The 16223-nt window shown below is 43.4% G+C and overlaps 1 protein-coding gene across 3 annotated transcripts in view; it reads left to right on the forward strand.

The window, feature by feature from the left end:
* Positions 1-15235, forward strand: part of plce1 (phospholipase C, epsilon 1) — a 94757-nt gene extending 79522 nt beyond the window's left edge. For all 3 annotated transcript variants that reach the window (XM_078290708.1, XM_078290711.1, XM_078290710.1), the window contains 13 exons: positions 1039-1157; positions 1678-1795; positions 3627-3764; positions 4604-4900; positions 6948-7111; positions 9372-9633; positions 10664-10782; positions 11134-11262; positions 11485-11682; positions 12357-12539; positions 12729-12941; positions 13720-13952; positions 14379-15235. In XM_078290708.1, the coding sequence (XP_078146834.1) occupies positions 1039-1157; positions 1678-1795; positions 3627-3764; positions 4604-4900; positions 6948-7111; positions 9372-9633; positions 10664-10782; positions 11134-11262; positions 11485-11682; positions 12357-12539; positions 12729-12941; positions 13720-13908 (2129 nt within the window). In that variant the 3' untranslated portion in view covers positions 13909-13952; positions 14379-15235. The remainder of the gene's footprint in view (positions 1-1038; positions 1158-1677; positions 1796-3626; positions 3765-4603; positions 4901-6947; positions 7112-9371; positions 9634-10663; positions 10783-11133; positions 11263-11484; positions 11683-12356; positions 12540-12728; positions 12942-13719; positions 13953-14378) is intronic.
* The last annotated feature ends 988 nt before the right edge of the window (positions 15236-16223 follow it).

Consider the following 16223-nt stretch of genomic DNA (forward strand, 5'->3'; position numbering starts at 1 on the left):
CCATACATGTTTAGTAGTCAGCATCAGTTGGCTAGTAAGTACAAACTTACTTCTCTGGCTACTATCTAGAGCATGAGATTCAGGGTCAAATCAATAAACCGTGTTCTCAGGAAGAGATTCCAAATGTCAGGAATTCAACAACTATTCTGTGGTAAAAATGCTTCTGTATTTCAAAGCTGATACATGTCTGCTTTTAGTTTTGGCTGTGATGAATGTGTGGGAGGAATTTGCAAAGGGAAAAACTCCCCTACTGTTGCTCCTGTTTACAGTTGACAGACATTGCCTTGAGTTGCTGAGAGGAGGGGCTGCTGTTGGCTTTCGCTTGGGAACGTGCTCGCTCGCTTTGCAAGCAGTCAGGGACATGGATTCCACTAATCACAGAAAAATGTTCATAGTTTCCCTTTATAATCATTCTTTGATTGTTCCATCCTGCTCAGAGATTCGCTCCTATTTGAGATGTGATTTAGACAAACTAGCATTACAAAATAAAAGTCCTCTGAAAGAAATATTGAAAATCTGAAAGAACCGCAGGACTATTGTGTAGAGTTTTAGGGTTCATCCTCTTATGTGGAAATTACAAACTCATCTTTCACTATAACAGCATATTCATTGCACCATCTTACAGGCCAGCACCAAAATATAGTTTAACATGGTGTCAAATGTTTGAATTGTTAGAAGTTCATTTAGTTTGTCAGACACGTAAAAAGCTTCAGTAAAAACAAAGGGGAAAGTGTAAATCATTAACCCGTAGATAAATCAATGCAACTCTTAACTCTAAATACAATTAATTTACACATATTTTTCAGCCGCTATTTATTTAACCTTTATTCATGCGGGGGAAGGTTGCTAAGGATGGATGCTCTCTCTCAGCGACACCCTGCTACACACTCATACAGTTCTACATATTCACACCATGTTCCTCTACTGTTGGCCATTGAGCAGGTTATTGCGCAACTTAACACAGATCTGCGATGTTGGTTCGTCTGAATCCCAGGTATTCGCTGGTTCTTTCTCTAATTTATTGTTTCATCTGTATAGATAACATCCTGGATGACAAGCCAGAGGGGAAGAGCTCAGCAGACAAGGAAGAGCAACCTGCTGATGAGATGCCCAAGAGGATGAAGAAGTCTGACAGTACCACGCAGAGCAAAGGAAAGGTAGGAAACTATTAAACTGACCTGAAACTGCCCCAAACTGCAGCACTGAATATATTTTACATTTACATTGTAGTTATTTAACAATTTACAGCGAGGGAGAAGGTAGCGGTTCAGTGTCTAGCTCAAGGGCACTTTGACAGGATACATGTCTGGTCTTGGACCTTTTAGTCGATTGTTTTGGTTTTGTTTGCCTGTTAACATTGCAAAGTTATTAAATTCTTACCATTTTACAGTCTGATTACCGCAGAGGCCTCAAATATGTGGAAGTCAACAGAGATATTATCGTGATAAGATAAAAAAAAATATTAAATAAATGTTTAGATTTCATTTGCTGATGATCTAAAAATATGTCATTTGGATAGGAGTCTGGGGCGGTGAGTGTCTGCCCCTGCTAGTGTTTTTGCCCACTTCTCCTATCCTATTCCTGTGTATCTGTGGAGTTCAACCCCTGATCTGGTTACGATGTTACTGTCTCCTTGACCAAAATGTTCTGATGTTCTGTGTCTACCTGCGTCTCTAGGTGTTCGACATGGAGCTGGGCGAGGAGTTTTACCTCCCACAGAACAAGAAGGAGAGTCGACAGATCGCCCAGGAGCTGTCTGACCTCATCATCTACTGCCAGGCTGTCAAATTCCCTGGTAAGGAATCTCTCTCTATCTCTGTCTCTCTCTCTGTCTCTCTCTCTCTCTCTCTCTCTTTATCAACACATTCACAGATTTCCGGGAACCTCTCCTTACAGTGCTGGATTCTTTTTCACATTATTTGCAGTGACAAGTTCACGCTGTTATGTGTAATCTTTCAACAAAAGAGCACTTTGCTGCTTTTCAATGCTCACATAGGGGCCACATGATCAGCATGGGTTAAACATGAATCTTATTGGGTTATGGCCCAATAAAAAAAGAGGTTCTCGGTGGAAAGTGGCTTATTCTTCATCAAAATCTGTTATCTACTTTCTTCCATCTTGTCCCACACGTAACTACTCTCATGTTAAATTTTAAGTCAAACCTCTCTCCATCGTTTCCACTTTTTCATCACATGACATTTAATATCCCTAGGCTGCGTTACACTCCATTCCTCTCCCACACAGGACACCCACTAAGATGATGACATCCTTCACTCCCCATGGGAAAGACATAGTTCCTTTTCTTGTGCTGTTAGTCCTGTGACAGCACTATAGAAGTAGGGTTGTTATATACTGTACATTAAGAAAATGTTTCTCAAAATGTGGGTCAGGGCCCAATGGTAGGTCATGGACAAATGAAAATGCCCCCTCCGAAGAAACTGATTATTTGAAGCAGCTCAGGATGTTTGACTCTGCGCTTCTCCTACACTTATAAAAGTTCTTGTATTTCCATTTTATTGGAATCCATCTTAATCCCTTATCCCAAATGTTCTATTTCTCCCCTTAAATATCATCCTCTTATCTCTGCTCTTTCCCTCCCTCAAATATCCTCTTCTCTTCTGGTCTGGTCTGCTCTTTTCTTTACATGACATCTGCCCTTATAAACCCGCTTGTGTTTCCACTTGTATTTTATTTGTTTACCGTTTCCAGGGACCTGAGATCTGAGAAAGAGAGAGCAGGGCAGATGAGGGACAAGAGAGAGAGAGAGATAGGGAGAGATAGAGAGGAAGTTAGAGGGTAAGCTGGAGGGAAGGAGGGAGAGATGAGGCGGGAGAAGAGACAGATGGAGAAGGAAAGACAGGGAGGGAGGGAGAGAGAAAGACAGAGAAGAGACAGAGAATGAGAGAAATCTAGAGATAAACAGTATTTAAAGGTGCAACATGTAGCATTTTAACATTGATCTTTTTGAGACATTAGTATAATTACTAATTATATTAATAACAATAATAACATCAATAACAGTAAACAAACAAGACTATCAACGGGAACATTGGCAGCCTCTACAGCCTCTCTGTGCTGCATTTTACATCGTGTGCCACGGATTTTAATGATAAATCTGCTGGCTTGCTTTATGGCACAAAACAGGAACTAGTTATCAAGGGCTGCTTTCAGCTCTTCTTCTCCTTCTTGCTCTTGAAAACAAATGGAGTGACACCAGGGAGGAGGAGGGGAGTCAAGTAGCAACATCCTCTTTGTAACAGAAAGTAAAAAGGGTTTATGGGAAATTTGATCTTCATTTTGAAAAACACAAAGTGCTGCATGTAACACGTTTAATTACACAGTGGAATAAATCAGCAGCTATAAATTGATGCCCAAATGAAAATCAGGTGCACAGCTTCCACAACAGAAGACAAAAGCAACCATGAACTGATGAAGGGAGGAAGGAGGAGAAACTGGGAGGAAGAGAGAGACAGACACACTTAGAGAAAATACCCTGGTGATGTCATTGCTGTCTCTGGTCTGTGTGCCATAAATATTGCATACTGACCTCTCTCTATCTCTCCCTGTCTGTTGTGCGTGTGTGTGTGTGTGTGTGTGTGTGTGTGTGTGTGTGTGTGGGAACCCAGGCCTGTCCACGCTGTCTCCGGCCGGCTCGGGCAGGGGGAAGGACCGGGGGAAGAGCCGGAAGTCCATATTTGGCACGGCTCCCGCTCGCTCCAGCACACCAGGGGAGGCCGCGACCCAGAGCCGCGCCCCTGGGAAAGGTACGCAGGGCCACCGGGTGGTGTGTGTTTGTAAGAGTGTGTGTGTGTGTGTGTGTATGTGTGTGTGTGAGAGAATGAGAAAAATCAGACTGTAGCGTGGGTGTGTGTTTGAGAGAGAATGTGTCTGTGAGCGAGAGAAGGTATAACTGTGAATGTGAGGAATGAGTGAGTGTGTGAGGGTGGGTGTGTGGGTGAGTGTGTGTGTGTGTGGGGGTGGGCGGGTGGTTGGGTGTGTTGTGCGCACATGTGCACAAATACAATCCATGTGTGTATTTTGTATTGGAAAAGAGGCCCAGACAGGACACCCACTTAGACCTTGACATCCCTGACTCCCCCATGGGAAAAATACAGTTAACATTTCCACTCTTCAAATGGCGATCTCCCACTGTTAGTCCTGGGACAGCGTGGTCCGACAGTGTGCATTAAGTGCTTCTCAAAATCTTTATTTGGGACCCAAAGCTAAAGATTAAAATAGTTCCCCGACTTAATGTGGAGAAATTGATTATATAAGCTGCTGAGGAACTCTTGAGTCTCCTGAGTCTCTCTCGACTCAGAAAACCACACCATAAGAAAGGTTATTTTTTGTATATATGGCCCCCAGAGAGAAAGCTTGAGTGCCATAGTGTTAAGAGTAGATGTTATGGCAGAATGTGAACCAAAAAATGTAAGCCTGTAGATATAAATCGTTGCTGTATTCTCCTGAAATCATAAAAGAAACAAGTACCCAATAACTCATTATTCAGCATAATTAGCTTGAAAACATGCAGGTGACTAGATGTGTAAATGTTAAAACCTCTCTCTCTCTCTCTCTCTCTCTCTCTCTCCCTCCCTGCCTGCAGGTGGCGCCGAGTGTCTGCGGCTGAGCTGGGAGGAGCAGCAGACGTCTCCCGTCCTCAACACGCCCGCCTCCCTCAGCGCCATCATCCGCACGCCCAAGTGCTACCACATCTCCTCCGTCAACGAGAACGCCGCCAAGCGCCTGTGCCGCCGCTACTCTCAGAAGCTGATCCAGCACACCGTGTGCCAGCTGCTCAGGACTTACCCCGCCGCCACCAGGATCGACTCGGCGAACCCCAACCCTCTGCCCTTCTGGCTGCACGGGATTCAGCTGGTGGCCCTCAACTACCAGACCGACGGTGAGGACAGCCTCGTTCATACCATGGACCGTGACTTGTGACGTTCGTTTGGGTCCACACCTAATTTAAGCATATGTCCAATCCACCATTATGCTCCATGATGTCTTTTTGTGAAAGAAGCCAAAGAGGAGAATCAGTTTCAGTATTCTATTCTATACTATTCTATTCTATTCTATTATATTCTACTAGGATAATCCATGTCTAAGGTGTTGGCCCTCTCCTGTATGATCATACAAGGTTTTCTGTGACTTTTTTTTAGCAGTCATTAATTTGGCAAGCCTTGGTGTTTTTGTTGTCATTTTGTTGACAAAGTATACTTTAGCACCAAAATCCAAACTGAGGAATCACATCGCTCTGTCTTTGCATTTGCTGTGGTCCTGCCTCTGCTCTGTAACACTTCATTCAGAAACACAGACTCGGGTCGGACCTTTGCTATCGCAGCACCGTCTGTGTTTTTCAGACTTGTGCTGGAAACCTGACAGACACAGATGGCTCTATGCCAGAACTTATTTTTGTCTGAAAATGACTCCGATTTATTAATAATAAATCGGAGTCATTTTCAGACAAAAAAAGTGCTTGTGGGCAAAAAAAAAAAAAAGCAAATTATTATATTATAATAATTTGCTTTTCTTTCGTGCCAGCAATCATTTTGCAAGAGTAGGCAGCAGTTTTTTTTGTTTTTCAGAGGGTGGATATCTGATTTTGGAAATGCCTCTTTGTTTTGGTTTTCAAACACAGATTAATGCAGTCCTGGAAGGCTTTATTGCAAAGTGATATGTCAGCCTTTCCTTAGATTAATAAGGATATTAAAGGCAAACTGATTCCAAGACTGAGAAACCAGATGGGCAAAATAAATAAATAAATTAGAGGGATGGATTGATAAATTTGTGCTAACAAGCGCTTATCTCTGTTGATCAACCTTTAAATGACTGCCGGGTTGCCTTTTTTTGACCTCTTGGTCTTTTATACACAGATTGATACATTGCTGGAAGGCCTTAATGCAAGGTGATATGTTTTTCCACTGCCCAGAGCCAATTCAGCCCTCTTTCCCAAACAGAAAATGGAGGAATTTGAGATAACGTTTAGTGAAACAATGAGTGTTTCTAAGAGGAGTCTGTGCTTCCCGGTCTGTGTTGTCTCTGTGAAAACTAACAGATAAAGTTAACTCTTGTCATGGTCTTTTTAAAGAATCTTAGATCCACATAACTCCAATGTCCATGTCTTTCTCCCTCCTCCTGTCTGTCTAGTTCTCTTTCTCTTTCTTTATTTCTTTCTTTCTGCCTGCCTCACTCCCTCTTTTCCTCATTCTCCCTCCCTACTCTCTTCTCGTCTTTCTCCTACTTGTCCAGCGCCCTTAAAGTCTCTGCCGTCTGCTTTGACTCTCTAAACTTGATAGATGAAGTTAGCTGCTGTCATGTTCTGTAAAAGGCATATTGCATTGAATAACCTCTCCTCCTCTCTCCTGTTCTTCTCTTTTTATCCTTGTCTCACTCCCTTTCTTTTTCATCTGTTCTCTTCAGTTCACTCCCCCTCTCGTGCTTTCTCTATCTCTCTCTGCCTCTCCAATCCCAATATCCAATATTTTTTTCATTTGCTTTTCATGCAAAAGCACTTTGGATCTATTTCTGAAAAGTGCTATCTAACTTTTTTTTTTGTTTTAACATTTTTTAGCATTAGTATTACATACACAACAAATACTTAGTCTCAGAGGCAGAACTTGATCACCTAAGTATGTGGAAGGGACTTGTGCACTTAGATGAAATGACAGTTTTTTATTGGACAGGCTTTCAGACTAGTTGATCTACATCAGGGCGTACAAACAAGACACTGCTGGGTTGAGTTAAACAGGAAAAACCATTGCAATTAACAGTGTGCCACCTCACAATTTTTTCTACCTTTAATATTTTTACCTTCAACCCCTTCAATTGCCTGTGCAGTTGAGTCAAGCGTTGTTCTGTTGTGGATATTTGCTGAAGTGCCACATAAGTGATCTTAATTAATGCTATTAACCCCTCCCCCATCCTTTTTCCTCCCTCTTGCTTTCCAGACCTGCCAATGCAGCTGAACACGGCGTTGTTCGAGGCCAACGGCGGCTGTGGCTACGTCCTGAAGCCGGCAGTGCTGTGGGACCGCGGCTGCCCCCTCTATCAGCAGTTCAGTCCGATGGAGAGAGACTTGGAGAACATGAGCCCCGCCGTCTATTCCCTCACGGTGAGATAAGACGACATGTGAAGTGCTATATATCTATTTTTAAGGGGGGAAAAAAATGTGACCTGAGTCTCATCACTCAGTAGTTCAAAGGTGATTCCATCCTCAGTAATAATAGTGTTTGTTGGGTGAATATCTTAAAATGGCTAATAACGTAAATGCTTTTCCAAAATGAGTTTTATTTCCATGTTAGAAATAATTTCATAACAGTAGGTGTCGCTTTTATCAAATGCTTGATATTTCCTTTTCAAACACTGAATGGGTAAATATAGATACAGTTAAAAAAAAACTGTGCAAAAAATTGGTCTAAAACTGAGTTGCAGCCCCGTTTTCACAATCCAGTTCTCAGATGTCTCAAGGCTTAAAAATCCTTTTCCTCACCTTCAGCTACATCTTCCTGTCATGGCCGAAATGGATTAATCGTATAAATCAATAAGGGATCATAGCTTTCACTTGGATTCACCTGGTCAATCTGATTTCATAGAGTGAGCAGGTGGTGCTCATATTTTGGACATGCATTGCACACATCACACTCAGTCACACATCATTCATTAGCATTACACACACCATTTATGTAAACGTCAACATGTGCACTGTACATGCACATGTGCTCACACACACACTGTACATGGTATGGCAAATAAAATATGACCGGACACACAAACACACACACACGCTGCTGCTCAGTACTCCTATTAGGTCCATAAAGCAGTGTTAGGACAGCTTTATTATATTGTGGACTGCATGTGCTTTCACTATTTGACAGTGATGAAGGCCACCCAGTTAATCCCATATAACAGTGAATGAGCACAGGACCTCATAAAAGCTCTGCGCTGTAAACCGCTCTCACAAAGACCCGCGGCGGGAGCGCAGATCGAGCATACGATCACGCTTGTGATTTCTACGAGAAATTTGACATCTGATCATAAAGATTGGATTTTATGAGATCACATTGCTGTGAGTCCACAAACTCGGCCTGAAAATTCCCTGCATGCATCTCTAGTGGCTGTGTTTAGTTAACGCTGCGTGTATTCTATTTTTTTCTGTCCTTTCCTGACCATTACTGTACTAAATCTGGTTTTGAAGATCTAGAAGCTATATGTGAGCAAATTGTGGATTTTCTTTGCGTCCCGGCCTGTCACTGAACGCATCTTCGGCGTGATGGGACGATAAAAACTGCACTGAAATGACAAGAGAGAAGTCACAGCTTCAGACTCATGTCATCTGATCTGCAGTCTCTCATCTTGATGCCATACTGCATGGGCTGACATTCAGACGCAGTGTGGATGGGGAGTTTTTGCCACTAACTATGAGCAATTACATTTTTCCATGATGCTTCTGTTCTTTTTAGCTGTGACCGCCACTGTTGTCAGTTCTCATTCCTGCTGCAGGCACAGTGGCACATTCCCATGGTATCGCTGCTTTTAGTGTATACTGTGTATTTTAACCATACTGTCGCTCTCTCCCGGGGTCACTGTTCATTACTGTTACGCCCTAAAAAGAGCCGAAACATGAAACAGACAAAAAATGACTTCAAAGTTTTTCTCCTGTCCTGACAAAAGAATTGTCGGCACAAGTTAATAGCATATAGTTTAGTGGCAATTATGCATATGCATTTTGTTGATATTAAATCCAAAACACAAAAAAAGAGGTTATTGCCGTTTCATCTCTTTCTCTCATGAACCAATTTCAGTGAGAATAACCTGAGGCTAAATACAGGCTAAATAAAGAGTAGAAAAAAACACAACAAAATTGTGTTAATAAGTTTGAGGTTTTAGTTTTGCTGCACTTAATTTGTGTGAGGAATGTGAGTAGTCTTGCACTGTTTATCCACCGGCAGTGATTATCATCTATGAGGTACAGATCATCCCTAGATCAGCAGCCCTGCTCTTAGAGGCACCGAACACTGGTCTTGTAAATCCAGTCGTATAAACAGAAGGATGTTCTAACACTCATAAAGTCTGTGTGTGTGTGTGTGTGTGAGAGAGAGAGAGAGTGAGAGTGAGAGAGAGGGAGAATGAAAGAGAGAAGGTGAAATAGAGTCTCCATTGGCAGGTCAGAGCGACTTCACAGTTGCTTAGCTTGGCTTGAGGTCGTCTCACACCTGCTCTTTCTTTGAGTATTTCATCAAACGAACTGAAAATAAGCCTGATTTAGAGGCTGGGGATCATGTAAGAAGAATCTGACTGCAAGTGTTATACATGACGTGATCAGTGTTAACTCGTTAATAATGCCACATCTCTCCTCTCCTCTCTTCTCCCAGATCGTGTCCGGTCAGAACGTTTGTCCGGGCAACAGCGCCGGCAGCCCCTGCATCGAGGTGGATGTTCTGGGCATGCCCGTCGACAGCTGCCACTTCCGCACCAAGCCCATCCACCGCAACACCCTCAACCCCATGTGGAGTGAGCACTTTCAGTTCACCGTGCACTTTGAAGAGATGTGCTTCCTGCGCATCGCCGTGGTGGAGAACAACAGCTCCCAGACCACCGCTCAGAGGACGCTGCCTCTGAAGGCCCTCAAGCCAGGTAGGAGCCAATTACATGCTGTGGGTGGGAACATTTATAGAACAGGATCTATAAGAGCAGCTATCAAGCTCTCAAAGCTGCAACTGAAGGCCCTTAAACTAGGTAGGAGCCTCACATAAATAAAACCCTTAGAGGGGTTGGACCCATGCTGCAGATGGGAAAATTTGTAGAACAGTCTACAAGAACAACTCTCAAAGCTGCCACTGAAGGCTTAAACCAGGTAGAAACCAGCTCTACAAGGGGTTCTTAAAGGATGTGTCAGGATTGCAACAAATATTTGATGCATTTTTATTTGATGAAGTGCCAGTGTGGTCAAGTTTATCCAATTCTCTCAATTCCGATGGCCTGTTTTCCGGCAGCAGAAAAATGGCGGTAGAAATAAAATCCCCATAAGAAAACAGAAAAAGTATAATTGTGTTCTTGATTATTCAGATATTCAATGTAAGATTTGATAGATTATTAGAAAATAAAAATAATCAATAGTTGGAATCCAGCATGGATTACAATCTTATTTCTAGTGGGTCCATTCGTAACAGTGCTAGTGTGTTTTGATTAGCCAGAGTCAAAGGATCAACCTTAATTTGCTCAATTTGGGTCCCTGGCTGAAAAAGTTAAAGAATTAAAGTATAATCTTTATAGAACCCTTGTAAAATGATTCTAAATGGAAAACTACAACTCTGAGATCACAACACCGAACATTCCACTGAAGTCTTTTCAGGGAGGGAGACAGATTAGGTGACAGGGTGGCCTAACGGTGAAAGAGACTATCTTGTAGCCTAAAGGTCGCGGGTTTGATCCCTGCAACAGCCCATGTGTGTCACTGAAAAGCCATGTGTTGTTAAAGTGTTCTGTTACCTGCTCACTCGCTGTTAATTCTTGATAAGAATGTCATCTAAAAATGTAGAAATGTAAAGAAAATATAAATTCAACCTATTACGAAACACTTGAACGTGTAAAAAGGATTCAGGTTATTCTAATACATCTTAAGAGCAGTGTATAGTCAAAATACATCTGTGTGTGTGTGTTTCAGGTTACAGGCATGTCCAGTTGAGGACGCAGCATAACGAGTCACTAGAGGTGTCCAGCTTATTTATCTACAGCTGCAGGACAGAGGAGGGACCTACAGGGGGCGCTATTCCCTCATCCATGGTAAGACACATCCAGCACAAGTCCCGGGACTAGATGGGTTGGGGTTAGTTTTGTTATCGGTACTATTTTTCTCTGATTTCCAGGTCAGTCTTATTTACAGCACTGGCTTTCCTAATATTTTGAATATTTTAGATTTAGATTTAACGAATGTGTAGAAAGAACTCTCTCTCACTATCTCCCTTTTAAAATTTGAACAAATTCCCTGGTGGCAGCATGGGCATCAGTTTGAATCCAGCTCACTTTGCCCTCTCCCAAATGTTCTATCAGTCTCCTCTGTATACTGTCTAATAAAACAGAAAATATTCTTGTAAAATAACCCATGGCCTCTAACCCGTCCCGCTCTCTACGCAGCTGTTCAGTCCAGAGGAGAGGCGAGCGGCCCAGCAGCACCGGGTGACGGTGCACGGAGCTCCGGGACCTGAACCCTTCACTGTGGTCTGCGTTACGGAGCAGACCACCGCCAAGCAGCTACTGGACACGGTTAGTAACTTAGAAATCGAATTGTATGATGCTTGAATGATGCGATCGCAGCCTGACCAGTTGAAAATAAAGACACATGGGCTCACACACAAGAACAGGACAGAGAGAGAGAGAAAGACACATACTCAAACAGTTTCCTATAGATTTATCTCTCTCATGCACACACACACATAAATATTGTCTCACACCATACCTACACTTTCCTCTCTCTCCCTCCCTTAGATTGTAGCGTCCACCAGAAATCCGTCAGAGTACTTCTTGTGCGAGGAGAAGCTTCCTCTGTCGAAGGAGCGCAGCGAGGTGAAGCGCTGTGCTCAGCATCGCCACCTAGCGCCCGAGGAGGAGGTGATCAGGCTGGTCGAAAGCTGGCACACCGAGGAGGGATATGTGGCAAGGATCTGCCTCAAAACGAGAGAGGAGGTACACACAGAAAGCACGGATTCTTTTGTCAAACCTGGTAGAGAGACTTGCCTTGAAACTTATCTCCACAGTAGCAAGAACCTGCCTCACAATGAAAGAGGAGAGAGGGGCATGGGGCTTATTGTTATTATTTAATTTAACAATTTATCTGTAAAAATAAGAGTTTAATCTTAAAAAGGGAGTCCAGTTTTATAGAAGTGTCAATTTTCTCATATTATTTCTTATTCATTTATAACTTCTAGCCTTATTCCTATTATCAAATTTGAGTCATCAACCTCATTTCCTCCACAAAAACACTTGATGCATATAGTTTGTGTGGACCATTAAGCAGACCATGGCTCCCCCTTGTGGTCTTCTTATAAATTCTATGCTGTAATCCTACTTCTGTCCTTCCATAGGTAAAATATACTCTTTCATAGGTAAATATACTACCTTAGGCATGAGGTTGACTGATTTGCAGAACATAAAATGACACATTTCCTCACTGTTATGCTTGTCCTGCCTTTAATTTATTCTAGCATAATTTTCTGGTGCTAGAAAGTGTATTGACTGTAGTTGGAAAGGTTCATGCTCTAAATTCCCAGAAAAGTAGATTATTGTGTTCCTCTCATCTGTCTGTACCTGTAACGTCGCTACAGATTCTTACTGTAATGATTTGGGTTTTGTTCTGGCAGAACTTTAATGAGAAGAACGCGGTGTTGGAGGGAGAGGAGGAGGTGACTGTGGGAGGTAGAGAAGGAAGCAGCGGAGGAGAGGAGGATATGTTCTTTGTCCAGGTCCATGACGTTTCTCCAGAACAGCCTCACACTGTGATCAAAGCCCCACGCTACAGCACCGCTCAGGACATCATACAGCAGGTGAGGAGACGAGAGCCAGCTGTTTATATCTAGAGAAGTTTTTCCAGTAATATTCTGCTGGACATCATCTCTCTCTCTCTCTCTCTCTCTCTCTCTCTCTCTCTCTCTCTCTCTCTCTCTCTCTCTCTCTCTCTCTCTCTCTCTCTCTCTCTCTCTCTCTCTCTCTCTCTCTCTCTCTCTCTCGGTCAGACTCTGTCAAAGGCCAAGTATTCCTACAGCATCCTGTGTAACCCCAACCCCAGCGACTACGTCCTAATGGAGGAGGTGACCAAGGAGGCGGGCTCTAAGAAGTCCTCCACCGCCAAGCCCCTTCAGCGCGTCCTATTGGATCACGAGTGCGTCTATCAAGCCCAGAGCCGCTGGAGGGGGGCGGGAAAGTTCATCCTTAAACTCAAGGAGCAGGTAGCTCTCACTGTGCTTTGCAACAATTACGCTAGAGACTTTTCTCCGTAAAGACAAACTGTTTATTTCCTTTCACTCGCATTGCATCATTGCTTGTGTGTATTTCCCTTACTTATCTTCATTGTTATAATTGCAATGGTAATTATTGACTTAGCTGACTTACAGTTAGAGTAATAACACCTTGACTACTACAGATATGTGTACTTACACTTGTTATGTTACACTTATGATAGGCAAATGGAATGTGCTGCAAATTACACTAAAACTGGACGGTTGCATGTTTGTATCTGCTTGCATGAACTCTATCATGGACATTTTCTCAAACACATGCTGTACTTTCACATCTCAATAACCCTGTTGTGTGCTGCCCCATAGTATTTTAACACCTCCATATAACGGCTTGTATGTGCTTTTAACTTGTTGCTGCTACCCATGTCTGTACATGTTTTAGTATGGCTGCTTTTGTTTGCTCCGCTGCTCTGTTTGTTTTTATGATATATAGTTTTAAGCTTTGTCTGCTGAATTCTGTCTGTCGCCAACTTGCTGTAATGTCCATATATGCTGTATGTCTGTCAAAATATTTATTTTATTTATTTTTTTATCCATCATCCCCTTCCCCTCAAGAGGCCTTTTGCCCCGCCGTCTTTGTAAATCACCATGTGTTGTTAATTGACCCGCCTGGTTGAATAAAGGTTAAGTAGAATCTTTAAAGACCGACACGCATCTCGCTGCTTAGTGTCTGTGCGTTTCAGTCACACGCAAGTATGTCTCCTTCCAGGTGGTGCGGGAGGACAAAAGGAAAGGCATCTCATTCGCCAGCGAGCTGAAGAAGCTGACCAGTCGCAGCCGCAGCGTGTCGAGCGGCGGCGGGGTCAGCCAGTCGGTGACGCTGTGCCACGACGGGCCGGCCCACAGTAAGGATGAGAGGGCTGCATGCTGTGTGGCTCTGACAGAGATCCAGGAGTGAGGCTCTCACTCTGCCTGCTGTGTGTGCATGGAAAGGCAACAGAGGTACTGTATGGTGTCTAACATCTGGGTAGATTAGTGAGTGACCCTGTTTTTTTTTTAAATCTTTAATTTAACGTGTGTGAGTATGAAGTAAACAAACCTAATACAAATAAGGATATGAAGTGTTGCATTTCTCAATACTAACTATGCCAAGAGTTGGTTTGGGTGTGTTGTACTGTGTTTGAGATGTAATGTAACTGCAGTGATGTGATATTTTACAAATTTTCATCCTAACATTTCATTCAACAATCATTCAACGATTCATCTTGGTTGTGATGTTATAATGTGCTGTTGTGTTTTTATTTCATTGGTCTGATACCTCTGTCTCCCTCCCTATCTCACTAACCCTACCCCTTCTCTCACACACACACACACACACATTCTCTGTTTCTGGTTATACAAACAAATAAATGGTCATCTTGTCTGCAGGGTATCTGTCTGCGGGTCTGAAGGCGTGGGTGGCAGAGGGCAGGGCGGGGGCAGGAAGGCTCCTCCTGGCCTCCTCCGGGGGGCAGCACCACCCACTCCACCCCGACCACCACCCCCCCACCTCCTCTCTCACCCCCCTGACCTGGAAACTTCACCTCCTCAGGAACTGGAAGGTCCACAAATGAAATCCAGAGAGAAGCGAAACTCGCATCGACCACTTCTAAACTTGGAGGATTCCCCCCCCCCACACACCTTTCACAGAGAGGCGGGGCGTTTCAGAGAGAGTCCTGCGCATTTCGGAATTCTGGGAAACGCTCCTCTCCAACTCTTGAAGGAGTCTAATCCTGCCTCCCGTTGGTTGTTTAAGTGGCGGACAGGATTCAGCCCCGAGCCCCGTTGGCTGGCTGAGTGCTGGACAGGGTTCAGCCCCAGGCCCCATTGGTTGGTTTAAGCGACGGACATTCGGCCCCTTTGCTTGGTTGAATGATGGACAGGAGTTTCACCCGGTCAGATTTTCTGATTGGTTAGGTGGCAGGACATTTGTCAGAGGAGGTCCCACCCGGCCCCCTACCAGACCAGTGACAGCCATGTAGGAAGGTAGCCATGGCTCCTGTTTGTTGGTTTTAGTGGGGCTCCACGGTAGCCCACAGAGTAGCAGGGGCAGCTGTTTTTATTGATGTGATCAGGGTCACAAGAATATTTTCCCTCATTACTAATGAATGGGAATTCACATGATGTGGATGTATGTGTTTGCTTTCACATGTGCCACTTTGTATCTCTAAATTAATTAAACCGAAAGATTAGTCGGAGGGCTGCAAAATGGCCCCTGTGACATCAAGTGGAAGCAAAGGATCGGTTAAGTTTAGTGAACCAGAATCTCTTGAGTATAAAATTCTGCCGTCACATTATTGTCCAAGGGCAATTCACAAATATTAGTCTGTGATTCAAAGTATGTGTCTAAGGTCACAGGTTATAAACTACTCCCTTTTTCTGGTGTAATAAATAGAAAGCACATGACAGATGGAGGGACATTTTCTCTCCTGCAAGGAAAAATGGAGGCGATGGCGAACAGAGGGGCAGAGGGAGGGTGAAACAGAAAGAGACAGTATTCTCTCTTTCTCGGGCATGGGCTCTCTTGACAGAGGGCGTTGTGAAGGAGGCTGACAAGCTGGCTTGTTTGATTCTTTTCTTACTGTTCTAGTTTTCACAGTACTGTAAGGGCAATTTTTGGGGCAGTGTAGATGGGCAACACTCCCAGAAAGAGGCAGCATATTGAGAAAACCTACTATAATGTTTCCTGCCAATAAGATTTCTTTATAATTGAAGCTGCAATGCTTAGGCAAATTCTTGGACACTATTGTCCATCAGTTACCCAAAAGCCTGGTCGATGTATCTCTGCCCCAAAGGTGATGATACACGGGCAGCGTTTTAAGGCAGTGTGCAATATTACCTTTAGCAGGGATGGGGATTGGTAACTTTTTGTCATATGGTAGTTGTTGGTAAAATGACCCTTCTATGTTGCCCTCAACTATTGCTTAGTTCAACACATCCTTTAAACTTCAATAATTCTATAGCTGGATCTCTGAGGATGACCTGGGTCTGGGTTCACAAAAGTAGTTTAGTGCTGTCATCGTTGTCCAGAAGTAATTATAAGGGAGGTGAACAGGCGTCTTAGTTTGCCAGCAAAAATCATTAAATAAATCCATCCATCCTGTTAACTAGAGATTTTAAGCCCCGGTTTCCCTGTCTGCCATCCACCATGTTGATATATAAACATATTGTCCACTGTCTTTTGTACAGTTGGTTAGCCACAGACTTTAGTTTCAATGAGGAATGCTAAGGGGC

The sequence above is a fragment of the Centroberyx gerrardi genome, chromosome 20 (assembly GCF_048128805.1).
Source record: "Centroberyx gerrardi isolate f3 chromosome 20, fCenGer3.hap1.cur.20231027, whole genome shotgun sequence".
Taxonomy (NCBI): domain Eukaryota; kingdom Metazoa; phylum Chordata; class Actinopteri; order Beryciformes; family Berycidae; genus Centroberyx; species Centroberyx gerrardi.